This window comes from Myxine glutinosa, chromosome 5 (genome assembly GCF_964187855.1).
Source record: "Myxine glutinosa chromosome 5, kmMyxGlut1.1, whole genome shotgun sequence".
Classification (NCBI taxonomy): Eukaryota; Metazoa; Chordata; class Myxini; order Myxiniformes; family Myxinidae; genus Myxine; species Myxine glutinosa.
The window spans coordinates 128,410,216-128,430,327 of NC_136265.1; the positions used below are offsets into that span (position 1 = coordinate 128,410,216).

General features: G+C 48.5%; 2 protein-coding genes across 7 annotated transcripts in view; both read right to left on the reverse strand.

Moving 5' to 3' along the window:
• Positions 1–9,343, reverse strand: part of RPGRIP1L (RPGRIP1 like) — a 114,802-nt gene extending 105,459 nt beyond the window's left edge. For 5 of the 6 annotated variants that reach the window (XM_078778678.1, XM_068116274.2, XM_068116272.2 and 2 more), the window contains exons 1-2: positions 9,121–9,334; positions 1,902–2,037 (exon numbers count right to left, since the gene is read on the reverse strand). In XM_078778678.1, coding sequence (XP_078634804.1) covers positions 1,902–2,037; positions 9,121–9,196 — 212 coding nt within the window. In that variant the 5' untranslated portion in view covers positions 9,197–9,334. Of the gene's footprint in view, positions 1–1,901; positions 2,038–9,120 lie in introns of all 6 variants that reach the window. The other variant, XM_068116275.2, reaches the window with a different exon arrangement.
• A 2,620-nt stretch (positions 9,344–11,963) lies between these two features.
• Positions 11,964–20,112, reverse strand: part of RPL14 (ribosomal protein L14) — a 31,024-nt gene continuing 22,875 nt past the window's right edge. The window contains exon 6 of the mRNA XM_068116270.2: positions 11,964–12,187. Within this exon, the coding sequence (XP_067972371.1) occupies positions 12,014–12,187 (174 nt within the window). The 3' untranslated portion in view covers positions 11,964–12,013. The remainder of the gene's footprint in view (positions 12,188–20,112) is intronic.

Genomic DNA, 20,112 nt, shown 5'->3' on the forward strand with positions numbered 1-20,112 from the left:
ATGGGTGTACCGTTGGCGGCAAGCAAAGCGGGGCCCCGGCCCGCGGCTTGCTTGTCGGACGTGGAGGCAGGGAGGACACTTACCTGCGCTCCTGTGTCGCAAAGAAAACGGCGCCCGGACAAGGTGTCCGTGATGAACAGGAGGCTGCCGGAATGGCCGACGCTCATGGCCGCAAGTGAGCGCCGGTCTTTTCCCGACCTGTCAAAAGAACACGGCAGGCGGCACGTTTTAGCCTTGCGGCCGAACCTGGCATGGTAGTAGCACCAGGTTTGCGGCGGTGGCCCCCGCGGCGGCCGTGCCGGCAGCGGTGGTGGTGGCGGCGGCGGTAGTGGGCGAGGCGTAGCAGCGGCCACGAGGGAAGCAGGGGGCACTGGAGCCTCCGCACCGGGAGCCACTACAGCAGCACCGTACACCGACCGCGTGTCGCAGGCTGCGAAATACTTGTCGGCCTCTCCAGCCAGGGCGCGGGGTTTCGTTAGTTTGGAACCAGCCAGCGTGAGGCGCACCTGTGCAGGTAGCTGGCGTAGGAAAAGTACTCGGAATAAGAAATCCGGGCGCTGGTCTCCAAGCAGGGACAGCATTAAATCCATCCGGACGGATGGTCGTGTGTCGCCGAGGGCGGGAAGGTCCAGGAGGCGGTCGGCACGTTCGACCTCTGTGAGCCCGAACGTGGCGAGGAGGAGACGTTTGAGCGCCTCGTACTTGTGGTCGCGCGGCGGGCGCCGAAGGATGGACACGACTCGGGCGGCAGTGCCGGGCCCGAGGGCGGCGACCACGTGGTAGTACCGGGTCTCGTCCGCCGTGATGCCTCGGAGCTGAAATTGAGCTTCGGCCTGCACAAACCAAACGTCGGCTTGCGCTTCCTGAAGCTCAGGGAGTTGGACGGCGACGGCGTTGGTAGCCATGGCGCGTTCGGGGGTCAGCAACGGCTGAACCAATCAGGGTCACCAGTGTGGTGCTGCGCAATTTGCCAGAGACTCGATTGCCAGAGAGGTAGGCCACAACGCGTTGGTACAAACAAAGTCTTTATTAAGAGCTCGCACTTCAGCACTGGGCGGGTTCGAGCTTAGAGCCCACATATATGTCCCGAGGCCACGCCTTGCCCCCGGGCGTGGCCGATCGGTCGAAAGGCGGGGCATGCGTTTTCGTTCCCCGCCTGGACGCTCGCGCCACCCACTGGTGCGCGGAATTATTGTCCCTTGTGCCCGCCACATTGGTATGACTTGACTGGGATTTGAACCACTCACCTCCCAGATTCAGATACACTAACCACAATGCCCAGCGAGTTTGGTAAGTCTAACCACTCGACCGACGAGTCTTTGTTGAGCCATTAAACGCCATGCGCGAAATGTTCTGGTGAGAGGTGATGTGATAAATGGTGACGGTCAAATTGGTGATGTTGATGGTCAAAAATGGTGATTGTGATGGTCACAAATGGTCACATTCACCGGTCACAGCTTCCTCGTAAATATATCAGTAGGATCGCTATCACCAGCGCCAAGCCTGGTTAACAGTCAAGGTGTCTGGCTTGAGATCCTAGGATTCTGAATTTGACCCTTATCAGCTGTTAAATTAACACCAGACAGGTGGACTCAGTTTGTCAGGGGGGATTGCATCTGCGGCACACCTGCGCTCCCAGAAAGTGATGCAGTCAGCAGCCACAGGCTGCACACAAACCACCACCATTTCCAGCACCTTGACCAAATCCCAAATTCCTGCCCTAACCAGCAGATGGCACTGCATCAGCGGCACAGCCACACCCTCGGCCAATGCTGTTATCCCGTGGCCTTATGTTGCATACAAATGAAGAAGTAGTTGTCAACATGTCCAGAAAATATGCAAACCATCTAAATGTGTGGTAGTTAGTATTGGACCTGTGTCACACAGACGTACAAACCCACCTTCGAATCTTGTCTTCCTGCTTGCTTACGTGCTGCTTGAGTTGCAGACTATCGTTGGCAAGGCGCAGATACCGGTCCTCAAGATCTTCACGGCTCAGGCGTGACACCGCCTGCCTCTCACGTGCGTCACGTGGCTCTACAAGCACCATGGGTGAAAGTCCGGTGTGCAAGTCCCAAAAGCTGCCCCGGAACACGATTGCTCATTCTCGTTTAATCAAAGCTCTTTCATGCTACATCCGACGGGTAGGTAGAAACGTCTATAATCGTCAATCACCTGTAGTCCTCAGGAGATCTGATGAGAATTTGCTGAAAAACTCATCAGATTTTATTTAAATAAATATAATTTCTGGGAGGGGAAAACTGTGCAAACTAAATGGTATTCATAGAATACTTACCCTGCGCAGTCAACTTGGTGTGAGCCAACTATTCTGTTTTTGAACGTTTCCTTTTTTAAAATCCAATATGGCTGCTAGACCAGGTGAGCGATGACATCATAAATTTATATTCTCTAAATAATTGTTGCATAGATCATGCTCAATAAATTTAAAACTGATCAGACTAAGCATTGTCCCTGTCGAATTATGACATCATAATTATGGCACTAATGACGTCATCGTTAATAGTCTAGTAGGAAGACTAGGTCCCCCTGCACCCCCCGGAGATATACTTCTAATCAGTGTTTCTAGATTGGAAAAAATGTGTAGAAAATGACTAGCTATGGCCCCAAGCTGAAAAAATGTCCCACATACCATTTTTATGCAAATTACTGCTGCAAATTTTATGCAAAATTATGCAAATTTTATGCAAATTTTTGATGAGGAGTAGAGTTGAGGGGTCTTTGAGGGCTTCATCGAGGTGCTCTCGGTTGCAAGACTGGGTCATTCTGAGAAGCACAGCAGGGTCAGAGATCATGATGTTCTCCTCCTCAGTGAATCTCTCCATCAACAGCCTCTCCATTGCCTCACACACTGTTTTGAGGCAAAAGAGGGACTTTGCATAGGCCTTTCCACTGAGAACACCTTTGAGAGATCCACTTGTTACTAGTTGTGCCTCAAAGAGAATCTCTGCATATCCAGAACCACGCATCTTGTGTCCAGTGAGCATCCCGATGTAGTTCATGGATGTGTGGAAGGGTCCAATCGTTACTACATGACTAGCAAATTCATTTGGCCAGCGCCAGATGATGGGAAGGGCTTTCATGCAGACACCCAGATCAAATGTATTCAGGACCCATCTCTGACCCACCTCAGCAGTTGCTGCCTCGGAACGCTTCAGTAGCTCACGAACAACTGCGTTGTCTGTGATCGGTTGGTGGATAGGCGTGCAGTAGTCGACTGTTGATTTGCTGGGTGGGGGAGAACCAGTTGCAGAGGTGAAACCCCCTAGCCCAGGCACAGGCTGCAGGCCATTGCCATGCCATGCAGGCACCAGGCACAGACCGATCACAGACAACGCAGTTGTTCGTGAGCTACTGAAGCGTTCCGAGGCAGCAACTGCTGAGGTGGGTCAGAGATGGGTCCTGAATACATTTGATCTGGGTGTCTGCATGAAAGCCCTTCCCATCATCTGGCGTTGGCCAAATGAATTTGCTAGTCATGTAGTAACGATTGGACCCTTCCACACATCCATGAACTACATCGGGATGCTCACTGGACACAAGATGCGTGGTTCTGGATATGCAGAGATTCTCTTTGAGGCACAACTAGTAACAAGTGGATCTCTCAAAGGTGTTCTCAGTGGAAAGGCCTACGCAAAGTCCCTCTTTTGCCTCAAAACAGTGTGTGAGGCAATGGAGAGGCTGTTGATGGAGAGATTCACTGAGGAGGAGAACATCATGATCTCTGACCCTGCTGTGCTTCTCAGAATGACCCAGTCTTGCAACCGAGAGCACCTCGATGAAGCCCTCAAAGACCCCTCAACTCTACTCCTCATCAAAAATTTGCATAAAATTTGCATAATTTTGCATAAAATTTGCAGCAGTAATTTGCATAAAAATGGTATGTGGGACATTTTTTCAGCTTGGGGCCATAGCTAGTCATTTTCTACACATTTTTTCCAATCTAGAAACACTGATTAGAAGTATATCTCCGGGGGGTGCAGGGGGACCTAGTCTTCCTACTAGACTATAACACCTATTCCCTATATGGAGTTATTTACAATGAGCCACGTTTCAATTGTTTCCATAGAGCGGTTTTGGAGATATAGAGGTGCAACGTTTTTCGGTTTTTAAAAGATGGCGCCTGTAACACATGACCTATGATGTCATGATTATCATTAAAATATTCCAAAGGAGGGGGTGCCTCCTATGGTGAAAATTTTGTGTCCATTAGATTAGACCAAGTTGCTGAATTTTTTTTTTATAATGACCGGATGGATAAGTGTTGTATTTGTCGAATTATGACGTCATAACGAAGGCACCGATGACATCAGCATTAACATATCTTATTCCCCATGGGGAGTGAGTGACAATGAGCCAGATCTCAATTTTTTTCCATGGAGTGGTTTCAGAGATATAGAGGTGCGAAGTTTCTCCAAGATGGCGCCTGTACCACGTGACGTCATAATTATCATTTTGAAAAATCCACAGGAGCCGCTCATATTCTGAAAATTTTGTGTCAATCGGACTAACAGTTACAGAGGAATTTTTTTTTCCATACTGATCAGATCAAGCGATCAAGCGATGGTTCCACTTCCGGTCCCTCGAGCGATGGGGCTTGCTTTGATCTCTCCACGGCATCAAAGTTTGAGTGTTTTCCCGTTCGTTTCTTTGTCAAATTTCCGCTGCGTATTTTGTTGTGTATGTGTTATTGTGTGTTTCTATTTGGTTTTGGTTTTGTAGTTGTTGCAAATTTGTGTGTAATTAGTCGTTTCTTTGTTCGCGCCTCGTGCGGCCTGGTGTCTCGTGCGGCCTCCTCGTCTCGACTTGTGCCCCGCCCCCTATATTCTCGTTTGTTCTTTCACCTCTGCTCCTGCTTTCTCAAATCCACGTTCTCACTTAGAGACTTTTCCCAGATTGTTTTCATGGTTTTGTTTAAATATTTATTTAAATATGTTTAAACCGCAGCGGTGATCCTCCCACCTCCCCCCCACCCCAGGATTTCCATGTTTTAAACGTTTCCCAGTGTGTACCCTGGATAAGAATAGGTACGCCGTATCCCTGCGTGTCGTAGGAGGCGACTAAGAGGGTTGGCGTCAGGAAGGGCATCCGGCCATAAAAAACATTGCCTCAAAAAAAGAGAACCATGACAATTACAACTACATGTGGGCAGGGTACAGCCCGAAGTGGAGATCGGTTTCTGAGGTTTGGGACATGGAATGTAGGGACAATGACAGGGAGATCAGGAGAAGTGGTGGAAGTATTGGTCAGAAGAAGAGTGGACATATGTTGTGTGCAAGAGACGAGATGGAAGGGAAGTGGTGTGAGAATGGTGAAGGGTAGGCAGGGACAGAAATACAAGTTTGTGTGGCAAGGGTGCCTGGAGGGCGTGAATGGTGTTGGTGTCCTGTTTTCTGAGGAGTTTGTAGACAGTGTGGTGAGTGTGACTAGAGTGAGTGATAGGTTGATGATGGTGAAAATGATGATTGGAAAGCTCTTGGTGAACGTCATCTCGGGATATGCTCCGCAGGTTGGTCGGAGCGATGAAGAGAAGGACAAGTTCTGGTGTGCGCTAGAGAAGCTGATGGAAAACGTGAAAGATGAGGAAGTTGTTGTGGTAGGAGGAGACCTAAATGGACATGTGGGAAGGAGTATGGATGGTTTTGACGGAGTTCATGGGGGTTACGGATATGGAGTGAGAAATGGAGAAGGTGAAAGGATTTTGGAGTTTGCTGATGGAGCTGATTTGTTGATTTGTAATACTCAGTTCCAGAAAGAGGATAATAAGCTTGTTACATACACGTCAGGTGGGTCGACGACAACCGTTGACTGCCTGATGGTGCGTGGGCGAGATAGGGGGCACCTCCGAGACACAAAGGTGATCCCGGGGGAGGAGGCTGTTTCACAGCACCACTTGGTTGTCTGCGACGTAAGGGTGAAGGGTGCGAGGAGAGCTCGGCGGGTGAAGTACCAACCGAGAATGGGGGTGTGGAGGTTGAAGGAGGTGACAGTAAGGGAGGCATTGAAAGAGAGGCTGAGTGGGGTCGAGGATGGTGTGGTTGAGCTTGAGGGTGGTTGGATGTCAATGAGGGCTGGTCTGTTGGGAGCCGTTGGTGAGGTGTGTGGATGGACGGGGGGACCGCCGAGGCACTCGGGGACATGGTGGTGGGGTGATGGGGTTGGAGGGAGGATTGACGAGGGGAGGAGGAGGTTCAGGGAGTGGCGGGGGGCGGGGGGTACGGGAGCAGAGGCAGCAGAGCATGGAAGTTATAGGGCAGCCGGGAAGGCTGCAAAGGGGGGGGGTGGCGGAGGCGCGGGAGGCATGTGGGAGGATGTTCGGAGAGCGCTTGGATTCGGAGGAGGGTCAGGGAGCGGTGTTCGGGATTGCAAGGCAGGTGGCGAGGGAGGGGTGTGGTGTGATGGGGGTGAGCTGCTTGGGGGATGGGGTGGGACAAATCGTTGTCGGCTCAGGTGGAATTGGGGGAGGATGGAAAGGATATATGGAGATGCTGTTGAGTGCGGAGAATGGGTGGGGTGGCGGCATAGAGAGTAGCCCAGTTTTAGGACCGGCAGAGAAGATAACTGAGAAGGAAGTTGAGGAAGCGATAAAAGCAATGAAGGGTAGAAAAGCGGGAGGGCCGACGGGAGTTGTGGGAGATATGTTGAAGGCAGCAGGAAGTTGGGGTGTGAAGAGAATGACAGAGATCTGTAATCTGGTGGTGAAAGAAGGCCGCATTCCAGTGGATTGGGAACTGAGTACCCTCGTCCCTCTATACAAGGGGAAAGGTGACCCTCTGGAGTGTGGCTCGTACCGAGCGATAAAGTTATTGGAGCATGGAATGAAGGTATTGGAAAGGGTGTTGGAGAGGAGGATAAGGAAGAAGGTGAAGATCGACGAAATGCAGTTTGGATTTATGCCAGGAAGAGGAACGACAGACGCGCTTTTCATTGTGAGGCAGTTGCAGGAGAAGTACATGGAGAAGAGGAAGAAGTTGTTTCTTGGGTTTGTTGATCTGGAGAAAGCATTCGATCGGGTTCCACGCAAAGTATTGACATGGGCATTGAGGAAGTTAGGAGTGGAGGAATGGTTGATCAGAGTAGTGATGGCAATGTACAAAAGAGCGCGCACAGCTGTAAGGACGAAGGACGGGAACAGTGGTGAGTTTGAGGTGAAGGTGGGAGTGCATCAGGGGTCGGTACTAAGTCCACTACTATTTGTAGCTGTGATGGAGGTGCTGGCTCAGAATGTAAAGGAGGGTTTACCGTGGGAGTTGTTGTATGCAGATGATCTGGTGTTGATTGCGGAAAGTATGGATGGACTGAAGGAAAAGATGAACACGTGGAAGGAATGTATGGAGACAAAAGTCTGAAGGTGAATATCGGAAAGACGAAGGTGATGGCAAGTGGTAAAGCATGTGGTGAGGTGGAAAGAACTGGGAAGTGGCCCTGTGCTGTGTGTAGGAAGGGTGTCGGAGTGAACTCCATTCAGTGTACAATGTGCGCTGAGTGGGTTCATCAAAAATGTAGTGGTCTGAGAGGGTCATTAACCAGTGTGGCAGCTACATTCAAATGTAAGGTGTGCACAGAGGGAGCTGCAGATGGAGGAAATGTTGAGTTGGATCTTGGAGACGGTGTGAAGCTGGAAGGTGTGAAAACATTTTGCTACCTCGGAGACATGCTGAATGGAGAAGGTGGATCAGACTCGGCAACGGTTGCTCGAGTGAGATGTGCATGGAAGAAGTTTCGGGAATTGAGTGGCGTGCTGATGATGAGGGGAGTGTCGTTGAAGCTGAAGGGAAAGGTGTATGCTGCATGTGTGAGAAGTGTTATGATTTATGGGAGCGAGACATGGGTAATGAACGTAGAGCAGCAACGAAGGTTGGAAAGGGTGGAAATGCGAATGGTTCGACGGATGTGCGGAGTATCGTTGAGAGAGAGGAAGACAAATGATGAATTGCGAAAGATGATGGAAATAGAGCCTGTGATTGATGCTGTGAAGAGGAACAGGTTGAGATGGTTTGGTCATGTGTTGAGGAAGGATGAAAGTGACTGGTTGAGAAGAGTGATGGAAATGAATGTAGAAGGAAGTAGAAGACGGGGAAGACCGAGAAAGACTTGGCTAAAGATGGTGGAAGAAGAAATGCGGGCAAGGGGGTTAACAAGGAGAGATGCAGAAAATAGGGCAAAATGGAGAAGATTGTCATGGGGACCGCAAGGCTAACCCCCGCTCTTGCAGGGAAAATGGCCTTTTAAAATGCATGTTGTTGTTTGTTGTGATCAGATCAAGCGTTGTACTTGTCGATTTATGACGTCATAATTAAGGCACCGATGACATCATCATCAACATATCTTATTCCCCGTGGTGAGTACTAGACAATGAGCCATGTTTCAATTTTTTCCATAGAGCCGTTTTGGAGATATATATAGGTGCAACGTTTTTTGGTTTTTCCAAGATGGTGCCTGTAACACGTGACCTATGACGTCATGATTAAACTATTTTAAAGGAGGAGGCGTTCCCATGGTGAAAATTCCATGTCAATCGGACCAACGGTTGCCGAAAAAATGTATTTTTTAAATGCTGACACGGCACACACTTTACTTTACTGAAATACAGACACGTACGTACCTGAATGCTTAACCCCACTTTTCGCTTCGCGAGCGCAGGGTAATGATTTGGACACAGGAGGAGGCCATTTGGCCCATCATGCCTGTGCTGCATCGAATTTCATTATTTAATTTTTTGGACGCCCGCAGCACATTCAACTTTTGATGAGATCCACTCATCAGTCCCTACCCATGTACAGAACCACCGATCCAGCATCTATCGGGGACTCTTCTTCGCGGGAGTTTAACACTTCGGCACTGCATGTAACGTAAGGTCATTGGCCGAGAGTAGCTCCTTCGACAGGGCCCAATGTACACGTTGCTCTTGACATTCCGATAATACGACGTTTTCCCGCTACATGACCTACGAACCGTGTTTGCGAAGCTAATTAGGGGCCGCTTTGGCGGTTAGAGAGCATAAAAGCTCATTTGCTCGACCAATTACAATTAGATTAATTATTCCTCAGGATATCTAACTGAAGGTCCAATGGATCCTCAAGGACACCACGAGAGACATACCTAAAGCCAAAGGTGTGGAGGCCCTGGCGAGACCGACGTCGCGGACGGGCTCGTCCAGCTCGACATCATCCGCCATGTCTGCAACCGTACAAAACGCCGGTCTTGCTCTCTCCGTTTATCGAGGAAAAAAACACCAAAAAGCGATCATGAAACTTCAGAACTGCACGGAAGCATGGTGAAAGGAAGCGGCAATAAAAAGTTTAGTAAAGGCCGCCGTTGCTATAGGAACGTTGACGGAGCAAAAAAAAAAGAAGAAAAGCACGCATGCGCACTAGCATGACAGTTAGCGCGGGTCATTTGGCCCATAACGCCTGTGCCATCAACATCCCAGCCCTACTTTTGAAAGATAAACAAACAATACCTGCGATCGACAAGGTTAAGCCTCCCACTATCCAATGATGGCCATAGTTTTTTCAGACCGCCATATAGTCAGGTTCACTATGTTTTTTCGTTCAAAATCATGGTAGATTAGCAAACCTATACATTTTTGGAAACGTTATTACATGGAAAATCTGAAAATCAATGTTTACATTTGCCAATTCCGACCAATCGACCAATTCCATTCGACCAATTCGACCATTCGACCAATTCGATTCGATCGACCATTCGACCAATTCGATTTGCCAATCAATTTGACCGACCTTTGCTTGTGTGGAACGGACTGTGAAAACGATGCGGACTATATTGTCGGATACGACACACAGGACAGTGATGACGAACTCGAAATGGCATGTTCTGTAATCGTGTATGTTTGATGCCATTGACTGCCTGTGTATATTTTGTCATTGACTGCCTGTGTAGATGTGAAGTTATACTGATTGCATGTGTATATATGATTTTGCTGACTGCCTGTGTATGTTTGGTGATATGAATTATTGTGACACATTTTGATGTTATTAACTGCCTGTACAAAATGATAACATGTATTTGATTATGCAACTTATCGCGAATATAAACAGTATTTTGCAATTCAAAACCTTTGATTCGTGTCTTACCATTCCCCATAGCACTAATTTGATACTTTCATTGGATTCCTTGTCCCTGAAAATATAGGTTTAGTATATTTTAAAAAGTTTTTAGGGTAATTAGAGGCAGAAATAGAACAAAATATGTATTTTACAGTGGCCATTTTGAAAATCCAAAATGGCCGCCATACAGGTATCTCTCCAAATGTAAACATTGATTTTTAGTTTCCTTATGCTATAACCTTTCCAAAAATGTATAGGTTTGCTAATCTACCATGATTTTGAACGAAATATAATTTATTGACATGGTGAACCTGACTAATATGACCTTGCCCTTCAACATTTGGGGATAGAATGTAAAACATATATATATATATATACATATAAATCCACAAAAGTCATGAAAATTATTTAAGGGATGATTAAAGGGTGTTTTTGCGAACATTGCACTCCGAAAAAAGTAAGTCAAGGCCACGAATTAGATATCAGGCGCACAACTTCAGTGCAGAATATTATGATGATGAACGAACATATTTGAAGGCCAAGTGGTCTTTGAGATGCCAGTGGCAAAAAAGGGTTATTTCTTTTTTTTCCAGACCGTCATTTGACGTTGACATTCAATCTGGAGGGTATGATGTAAATCAAGTGTAGATGCGGCTTGCTCTAGCGTCCAGGCTATCGAGAGAGCAATTTAGCTTTGATTCGCATGCGCACTAGCAAACATTCGTCAAGTTATAGTGAAAAATGTTCGATGTCTATAATTAGGTCATGACGTTAAAATTAGGTCAAAATAATGATGTCATCCCTGCATACTTTCCATTCACAATAATGATGCAAAATGTCATTCTGAAAGTCCCAGCCAGACAAGCCCTAAACAACTTTATCTCTACCTATCCTATAGTAAGTAGTATATAGAGGGAGGCTTTATTAATAATTATTCATGAAATTTAAAAAAACCCCATTAAAGTAACGAGCAAGTTGCCCGTGCCCACATTTGGGATTCTAAACGGGGGTAGGTAGGGATGGCGTGCTGACGAGGAGGGGAGTGTCGTTGAAGCTGAAGGGAAAGGTGTATGCTGCATGTGTGAGGAGTGTTATGATTTTTGGGAGCGAGACATGGGTAATGAACGTAGAGCAGCAACGAAGGCTGGAAAGGGTGGAAATGCGAATGGTTCGGTGGATGTGCGGAGTATCGTTGAGGGAGAGGAAGACAAATGATGAATTGCGAAAGATGATGGGAATAGAGCCTGTGATGGATGCTGTGAAGAGGAACAGGTTGAGATGGTTTGGTCATGTGTTGAGGAAGGATGAAAGTGACTGGTTGAGAAGTGATGGAAATGAATGTAGAAGGAAGTAGAGGACGGGGAAGACCGAGAAAGACTTGGCTAAAGATGGTGGAAGAAGAAATGTGGGCAAGGGGGTTAACAAGGGGAAATGCAGAAAATAGGGCAAAATGGAGAAGATTGTCATGGGGCCCGCAAGGATAACCCCCACTCCAGCAGGGAAAATGGCCTTAAAATGCATGTTGTATTTAAGATGGAGTTGGCAAAATGCAAATGGCATCTTCTGTCATTGAGGTGGGAGCAACACTTTGCATTTATTGCCACATCTGATGTAAGTAAAGGTAACTAGGCGCTCCATTTGAAATCGTTTGTTTGATATACAGTATGTGGCATGTTGATGCCACAAGGTCTGTAATAAAAACTGCATTGGTGCCAAAGCAAGTGACCAATTGCAAATTAATGGTGGGATTTTGCATGCAATAGTCCCAAACATGCCGTCGTCTACACCACCCCCAAATCAGTCTTCTCTTAATTAATCCCTTCTAAAATGTTGTGGGTACAATCACTTTTTCAAGGGTCAGGACACGGGACAAAATCCAGGTTCAGCCTTTATTGGTAAATGTCGACACAAGAGCACAAAACAGCTCAGGATTTAATCTTCACTGCCTTCTTGACAGCTTTCTTGGCTCCTGCTGAAGATGTCGACTTCTCCATCTTTTTCTTGGAGTCTTTGTCTTTGACTTTGTCCTTCTTGCAGAGCTTCGCTTTCATTTCCGTTTTCCGCAGCCGCCGCAGCTCAGCTTTGATGATGCGGTTTCGCTGAAAAAGGAAAAGGAATGAAATAATAACACAGATTTACATTATATTTTATCAAAACATGCGTGAGATTTCAAGACTTGCGTTATCGTACATCGTCATTGTCCAAGAGATCGTCTGAGACGGCAGAGCATCTATATGTCAGAGTTCCTTTCTTGGAATTGCAGCACACATAACTCACTCAGTCATTGTTGGTAACGGTAATCATGCGACATTATTGCGTTCATGACATTTGAGTGAAGAGAAAGCATTTTCTTTTGCGTACAAAGCGTGTTCAGCAGAAAATGGCACCAACATTTATATATATATTGTCGCGCAACTCCGGTTAACACCAGAGTCGCGGATAACCTAAACGGTCTTATTGGAGGCAACTACCCAAACACGGATTCGGCTATGGCCGCGCGGGAGGAAGAAGGAAAATGGAGGCTGCGGAAGAGCTTAACTGCAGCGTGCCGGCATAGCTCCGGTCCTGTAAGAGGAAATTAACTCAAGCGGGCACAGGTTTAACATGAGATGCAAAATAATACAAGGGTTTATTCAAGGAAAAAGGCATGGACAGGAAAAAGCACACGCCGGTAATAAAATATCCTAATCGGGACGTCCCCACTCACACTCCAGATACAAACGAGTGACTGCGAACGAAGGAAAAGAAACACGTTCGTTGTGTAAAATGTAATCGCGGATGCGACCTTATCTCGTCTTTGTCGTCCTGTTCTTGGCTGCCGTCCAACATGGCTCCGTTCGGCCCCGATGTACCCACGAGGCCTCGCTACAAGCTCCACAAGCCCCGATCGCACACCACGAGGTCCCTCACTCCAAGTACCACAAGGCCTCGCTCCAAGTGCCATGCGTCCAACGCAGGCCAGCGGCTCCACACGAGGTCGATCTCCACACGAAGCACAAAAAGACAGGAACGGAGAGAACGCAGGTGCAACTGCACGGCACCAGCCAAGCAAAAGGATGTTCAAGCGAAACAAAGGAACGTGTCAGAAGCAGCGAACTCCACTCGGGCTAGGCAGACGAAGAAGACCGAGCGCCACCAGAGACTGCCAGGGCCAGGGATCTGCGCACAACTCACTCACTCGGACCAAAGCCCTGCCGCGTCTCAAACCCAACTGCTCAAAACGAACTCCCTCCTGTGCGAACCCAACTCTGCGCAACTCAACTCCTCGCACTCAACCAAACTCAACTCTCAAACAAACTGCCCTCTACTCTTCTGCCCGAAAATGGCGTTCGGCGCTCTTTAATATCTGCTGGCCGGTGACGTCAGCCTTGGCGCATTGCCAACCAATCAGTCTCCTCCACCGACTCGCCCAGGTGCACGCCCACTGCGTCACTCCCACTCGCGCTCCCTGCTCCTGGTGTCATAGCGCATGCTATTCGAGGTGGACAGGCCTCTCCGGAAGTGTAATTGGTGGCGGCCATGCGGCGGTGTCCTGGCCTGGTTTCTTCCTAAGTCATGTCAGGGGGGAGGGCGTTATTTAGTGTTGCACTAAGGATCCGTCGGAATGTCTTTGTGGTCTGCAGTGCCAAAAGGGACAAAGGTTTGGCTAACCAGGTGAGGACACACAGGGGCGCTACTCCTTAATCCCTACACTACTCATCATTCGAACCTCCTGGTAGATTCACAAGTATACATCTTAACCCGACAAACGCCTACACATGAACTTATTACAGGTAATTTTTCTTACCGCGACACCTCGAAGCATGTTACCTACGCAGCTCTATCTGCTCTACATATCACTACCCACCAGACATAACAATATATATACAGACTTGGCATTTAATATGGAATAATTTTTTATTTTTTTTCGTGACTTGGGTTTACTTTCTTAACTCAGTATATCAATCTAGCGAGTTTCTTTTACACTTTGGTGATTTATTTGTTAAAAGAACCATGTCACTGTCTGTCGCAGCAAGAAGTCAACAACAGGATTATATCACAGGTGGCGTGGCAAAATGTACGGACAGGTGCATTTGATGATTGGCTTCACAGTCGGGTATACAAGGGTTGTTGCGTTCTGTAATAGTGGAAAACTGCTGCACGTCTCCAAAAGTTATTGCCGCTTCCTCTGGAGATGGTCCTTCAACTCGACAATGCTGTTTGTCATGGAGTGGTGGCTTTACGAAATTACGGCATGAACCAGCGTGCTATTTCTCGGCAGTATGGCATCACTCAAGGTCACGTGTCAAAGTTCCTGAAACGAAATGCTCAGAGGGGTGTCCCTACTCCAATACCGAGGCCAGGACGTCCCCGCAGAACCACAAGGAGGGATGATCGCCAGCTGCACCGGTTAGTCCGCAATGGCCGTACCAAGTCAGCTAATCGGCTTAGGGCTGAGTGGTAGCAACTGACAAATGTGCCTGTATCCAGAAGGCTAGTCAACCAACGACTGGTTCAAGCAGGCTATCGTGCCAGGCGTCCCCTGAGAAAGCCACGCCTGACCAGACAACACCGCCAGCGCCGATTGCAGTGGCCCAGAGAGCACCGTCAATGGCAGCCAGGACACTGGAATCACGTGATCTTCAGTGACGAGTTTAGATTTCTGGTCTATCGTCAAGATGGCCGTGTCCGAGTGCGAAGACAAGTGCATGAAGCCTACAACAAAGATTGTATAGTTCCAAGAGTCCAAGCTGGAGGTGGTGGGGTGACCGTTTGGGCTGCTTTTCATGCAGGGGGCAAAACTGACCTGGTTGTTCTGAATGGAAACCTGAACCAGTTCAAGCACAGGGCCATTCTGGAAGAAACATTGCTTCCATTTGTTCGTGCAGCCTTTCGAGGAAACTTTGTCTTCCAAGATGACAATGCACGGCCTCATCGTGCTCGCATGATCCAACACTTTCTTGCTGACTGTGGTGTAGAGCATATGGAGTGGCCTGCCATGTCCCCGGATATGAATCCGATAGAGAACTTGTGGGCAGAATTAACGCGTCAAATCGACAACTTGGACCAGCAGCCGACCTCTGTGCGTGAATTGCAGCAGGCTATTGTCACTGCATGGCAAGCGATTCCTGCCCAAACCTTGGCAAATCTCGTGAACAGCATGCCTCAATGTGTACGTGCTCTCCTGAATGCTCGTGGGGGTTACACGAAGTACTGAACTGTAATTTTACTGTCCGTAATCCCAGTCATAATTTAGCTTTTGTTGAAAAAAATTTTGGCTAATGTGCAAAATAAAGAGATACTTCTGGAAAACGTACAGAAGTTTAACACAGTACTGTCCGTGAATTGAGTTCGATATCAGTTTACATCACTTTCAAGGATCAATTTATTTGCTTCGGAATGTCAAATGTGGTTTTTGTTTCTTTTAAAGGTCACTAACAAAATGTAGAATAATTTCAACATAATTTCAATGAACTTTTGGTTCTAAGTCATCTTGAAAAGTAAGTTCACCCCCACAAAAAAAATATTCTATATTAAATGCCGTGTGTGTGTGTGTGTGTGTATATATATATATATTATTTATATATATACACATTGTATATATATACACATTGTATATATATATATATATACATATATATGTATATATATATATATATATATATATATATATATATATATATATATATATATATATATATATATATATATATATATATATATATATATATATATATATTGTTGCGAATATGGAATTTGGCCTCCATATCCGCTTGTAAATATTCCCCTATTTTCTCCAATACTCCCCAACTTTCCCCAATCCCCCATTCCCTAGTCCCATTGCATGTAAATAACAATCAGTAGAGCCGACCTTCCCCTTATTCCCCCATTAAATGTCGTGCCCAGGTCCACCGCACCACACGTAGCCAACTTTCGGACATCTTCCTAGTTATTCTTAATCTATGTCAGTTAAGGCCTCGTTTCCATTAATTATGACTCTTCGTTGCACCAGAATGTGATTATATGGCATCAGTAGTGAGTTTAGGACCTTTCCCATACCTCCTCCCATCTTCTTCCCCAAACAACAACAATAACAACAACTACAACAACAATTACAACTACAACTACGACTACAACAACAGAGGGGCGGGGAGTGTGCGTCCTCACACCGGCTCGGTTACCCGCCATGACCATACGCTCCACGGCGTTACCCCGAAGGGGCTGGCTGTCAGCTCCTCGTCAGGGGCGGAGCCAGTAACCCCCCCACGCACCCAATGAGAAGCAACGTGCCGATTCCATCTGGGGCGGAGCTAACGAGCCGAGGGCGTGTCACTCCCCGCCGGATATACGCGGCCCCGCGCCGGATGTGACGTCAGATGCGCCTCAGCTTGGAGAGAGAAGCCACCGCCACCCCCAGCGCGACGATACCTCCCCGCATCTTTGGACCGGACCGGACCGTACTGTACCCAGCCCCGAGCCCAGGAGGACCTGGAGCCATCGATACCCGCTTTCCTGTCATCAACCCCCGTGTGAGTCAGCCGTTGTCCCGTTTGTCTGTCGTCTGTCCGGGGTTAATATAAGAGTGTGTCTAAGTGCCTGTCTTTCTGTGATTGTACCTCTCGTCCTTGTAATCTAACCTTTCCGTACGAATATAATCTCCTCCGGAGGTCTTGAGAATTGAAACATTGGTGTCGTATTGTGTTATTGTAATCCAGCCGGGTGTCTTCTTTTTCTTATTGAGCCAGCATCGCGCGACTAGTCAACGTTCGGGCACAATCGGGTAACTTGTGCAGACGTGGTCATACCATAAAACCGCTCGGTAAATAACATCCAAGCCACGTCTGTAACAATTGGTGTCGAGGAGTGGAATTCGAACCCGGGACTAAATTTATTAGGCCCAAATTGGTAACAAGTAGAATCGATTCGGAGCGCGTTTCCCGCGCGAAATTATAACGGCAAAATTTGAATTTGTTTTACGAAAATAAAAATAAAAACCGAATTTTGAAAGTCGCGCTATGGCGGGTCAAGACGGCTGGGGTCCGGTAAAGGAGAGTGAGGTAGGGTCGATCCAGGACCAAATTGAGGGACAAGAGGAGAGCGAAGCAGTGAGGGCGGCAGGTTCGCAAAATAGCGCCGTCACGCACGAAGTAGCAGACGCGCGAAATGGCGCCTCGCTGGTCACCGCGCCGGCGACCGTGACAGCGCCCCTGGTGGATTTGGACTTGTTTTTTTTGCAAATAAAGGCCCTTATGGCCCAGACTAACGAGCGAATGGAAAAGAATAGTGAGCAATTGGGAGACCAAATTAGAGGTTTGAAAAGCAGTATGGGGGTAATGGGGAACCGGATGGATGCTCAGAGTAACCAATTGGGGGTAATGAGGGACGAAGCGAGGGGTACCGGTGAGGGGTTAGACAATAATTTTAAGGGATTAGACAATAGATTAGGGGAAATACAGGAGGGGTTAACGAGGGTAGAAAATAGAATGGCTGCCCAGGAGAATCAGATAGAGGGAGTGAAAAATGGGTTAGAGGGGTTAGAAAACAGTATGGAAGGCAAATTGAGGGACATGAGGGACCAAGCGGAAAGGGAAGTTAACCAAATGGGGCAGCAGATAGAGGGGGTCAGAATGGGGGTAGAAACCAAACTGGATGCTCACAGGGAGGAAATGGAGCAGATGAGGGTGGCATCTGGGCAGGAGATGCAAGTGATGGGAGAGGAGATCAGAAGAGGAGTGAGTGAGGAGGTCGGAGGAGTGCGCGAGGAGGTGAGGCACTGTGAGGAGCACATGGAAAAGGAGGTGAGAAAGGGGACTGTAAAGTTACAAGGGGGCATAGAGGACCTGACGCAGGAGGTGGAGCAGCTGACGGTGGGACAGACGGAGTTAGTGGAGCAGGTTCAAAGGAACACTGCGGTATTAGGAGGTTTAAAAGCGACACAAAACGACATAAAAAACGACTTGATAGCGACAAAGAGGGAATGTCAGATGGTACGTGAGGGACTGACAACGAGGTTGGACGAGGTGATAGAGGTAATGGAGACGAAGGACCGGCAGGTGAGGACGCACCTGGAAACGGTCAAGGTAGCCTTAGAGGATGAGCTTGAGGAGACGTACCGGGGAATAAAAGAGGTGAAGCACAAATTAGAAGAAGTGGAAGAAGGGATGAGCGAAATTAAGAAGCGACGGAGAGGGGATAAGAAAGAGATAAAAGAGGAGATAAAAGAATTGGTCCAAAGTCTGTGTTTGGATCGTGATGATGTGCTCATTAACCGGATGAGGGATTCGCAGGTGATGGAGGAGAAGCGAAGAGGAAGAGGACCCGGTGTAAGTGGTGACCAATATGGTCGTGCGTATGATGCGCCAGGGGATTTAAGAAGCTTGGGGGTCGAGATAGACCCGGGTGTTCGTGAGAGGCCGTCGGTGAAGTGTGCGACAGGTCTGGTGTGCGAAAGAGGAGGTGTGCGAGAAAGTCCGACTCTGGGGTGTGTGAGGAAAAAGTGTGTGCCAAGGAGTGAGGGTGCTGGCGAGAGTGAGTCGGTCGTAGCGCGTGTGCGAGGAAGCACGTGGAAGCGCGGTGTGGTGAGTGTTACAGAGGGTGTGACGGGAGAGTGTGCGCAAGAGTATGCGCGAGAAAGGTGTGTGACGGACAGGTGCATGAGGAAAGAGTGCGCTGTCAGAAGTAAGGAAGAGTGTCCACCTGTGGTGAGTGTTACAGAGGGTGTGACGGGAGAGTGTGCGCAAGAGTATGCGCGAGAAAGGTGTGTGACGGACAGGTGCATGAGGGAAGAGTGCGCTGTCAGAAGTAAGGAAGAATGCACACCTGTGGTGAGTGTTACAGAGGGTGTAACGCAAGAGTATGCGCGAGAAAGGTGTGTGACGGACAGGTGCATGAGGGAAGAGTGCGCTGTCAGAAGTAAGGAAGAATGCACACCTGTGGTGAGTGTTACAGAGGGTGTAACGGGAGAGTATGCGCGAGAAAGGTGTGTGACGGACAGGTGCATGAGGAAAGAGTGCGCTGTCAGAAGTAAGGAAGAGTGTCCACCTGTGGTGAGTGTTACAGAGGGTGTGACGGGAGAGTGTGCGCAAGAGTATGCGCGAGAAAGGTGTGTGACGGACAGGTGCATGAGGGAAGAGTGCGCTGTCAGAAGTAAGGAAGAATGCACACCTGTGGTGAGTGTTACAGAGGGTGTGACGGGAGAGTGTGCGCGAGAAAGGTGTGTGACAGACAGGTGCATGGGGAAAGAGTGCGCTGTCAAGAGTAAGGGTGAGTGCGCTGTCAGGAATGGAGGTGAAAGTAGTGGGAGTGACATGGAGCGTGAGTTAGTTGTGACAGGTGAGCGAGGATGTACACCTGGGATGGAAGGATGCACACCTGGAATGGTAGAGCGTGAGTGGGAATGCACGCTGGAGTTGGTGGTGAGGCACGTGATTGGGTGTGCGAATGAGGGCACACCTGTAATTGTCACAGAGGAGGTGACCGCGGAGGGGGCGCGAAGCGGTGTATTGGTGAGGTGTGCGAGCAACGAATGTGTGCCAAAGTGTTCGGTGGTCAGGTGTGTGACCAAGGCTGTGAGTGGGATGGGTGCACCTGGGTGTGTAAGGAAAGGTACGAGGAGCATGGGCACGGCTGGATGTGTGAGCAAGGAACGGGCTGCGGGGTGTAAGCGTCCAGGTGAAGCATCGACGTTACACGGGTTAGAGGTTAGAGCGACTTTTAGCCGAAGCAGGCCCTCGGTGCGTGCCGGGCCTCGCTTTGAACGGCCGCGTCCAGGCTCCACTAGGCGGAGCTGGCAGCCCGATAGAAAGGGTCGTCATGGCGACCACATTTTGGTGAGACGTGCCGGCAGGTCGAGATCGGGGCATTGGATGGCTCCGTGCCGAGATGGTGCGTGGGATCTCGGCCCGGGTAAACCTCCTTCCCTGCACCGAATGCGGGACGCACCCAGCCGCTGGCACAGAACAACCAGCATTCATGGCTTGGCTTTACGAAGCCGGGCTTTGGACAGGAATTGGCGCACCGAGAGGTATTAGTGAGTCGACTGGGT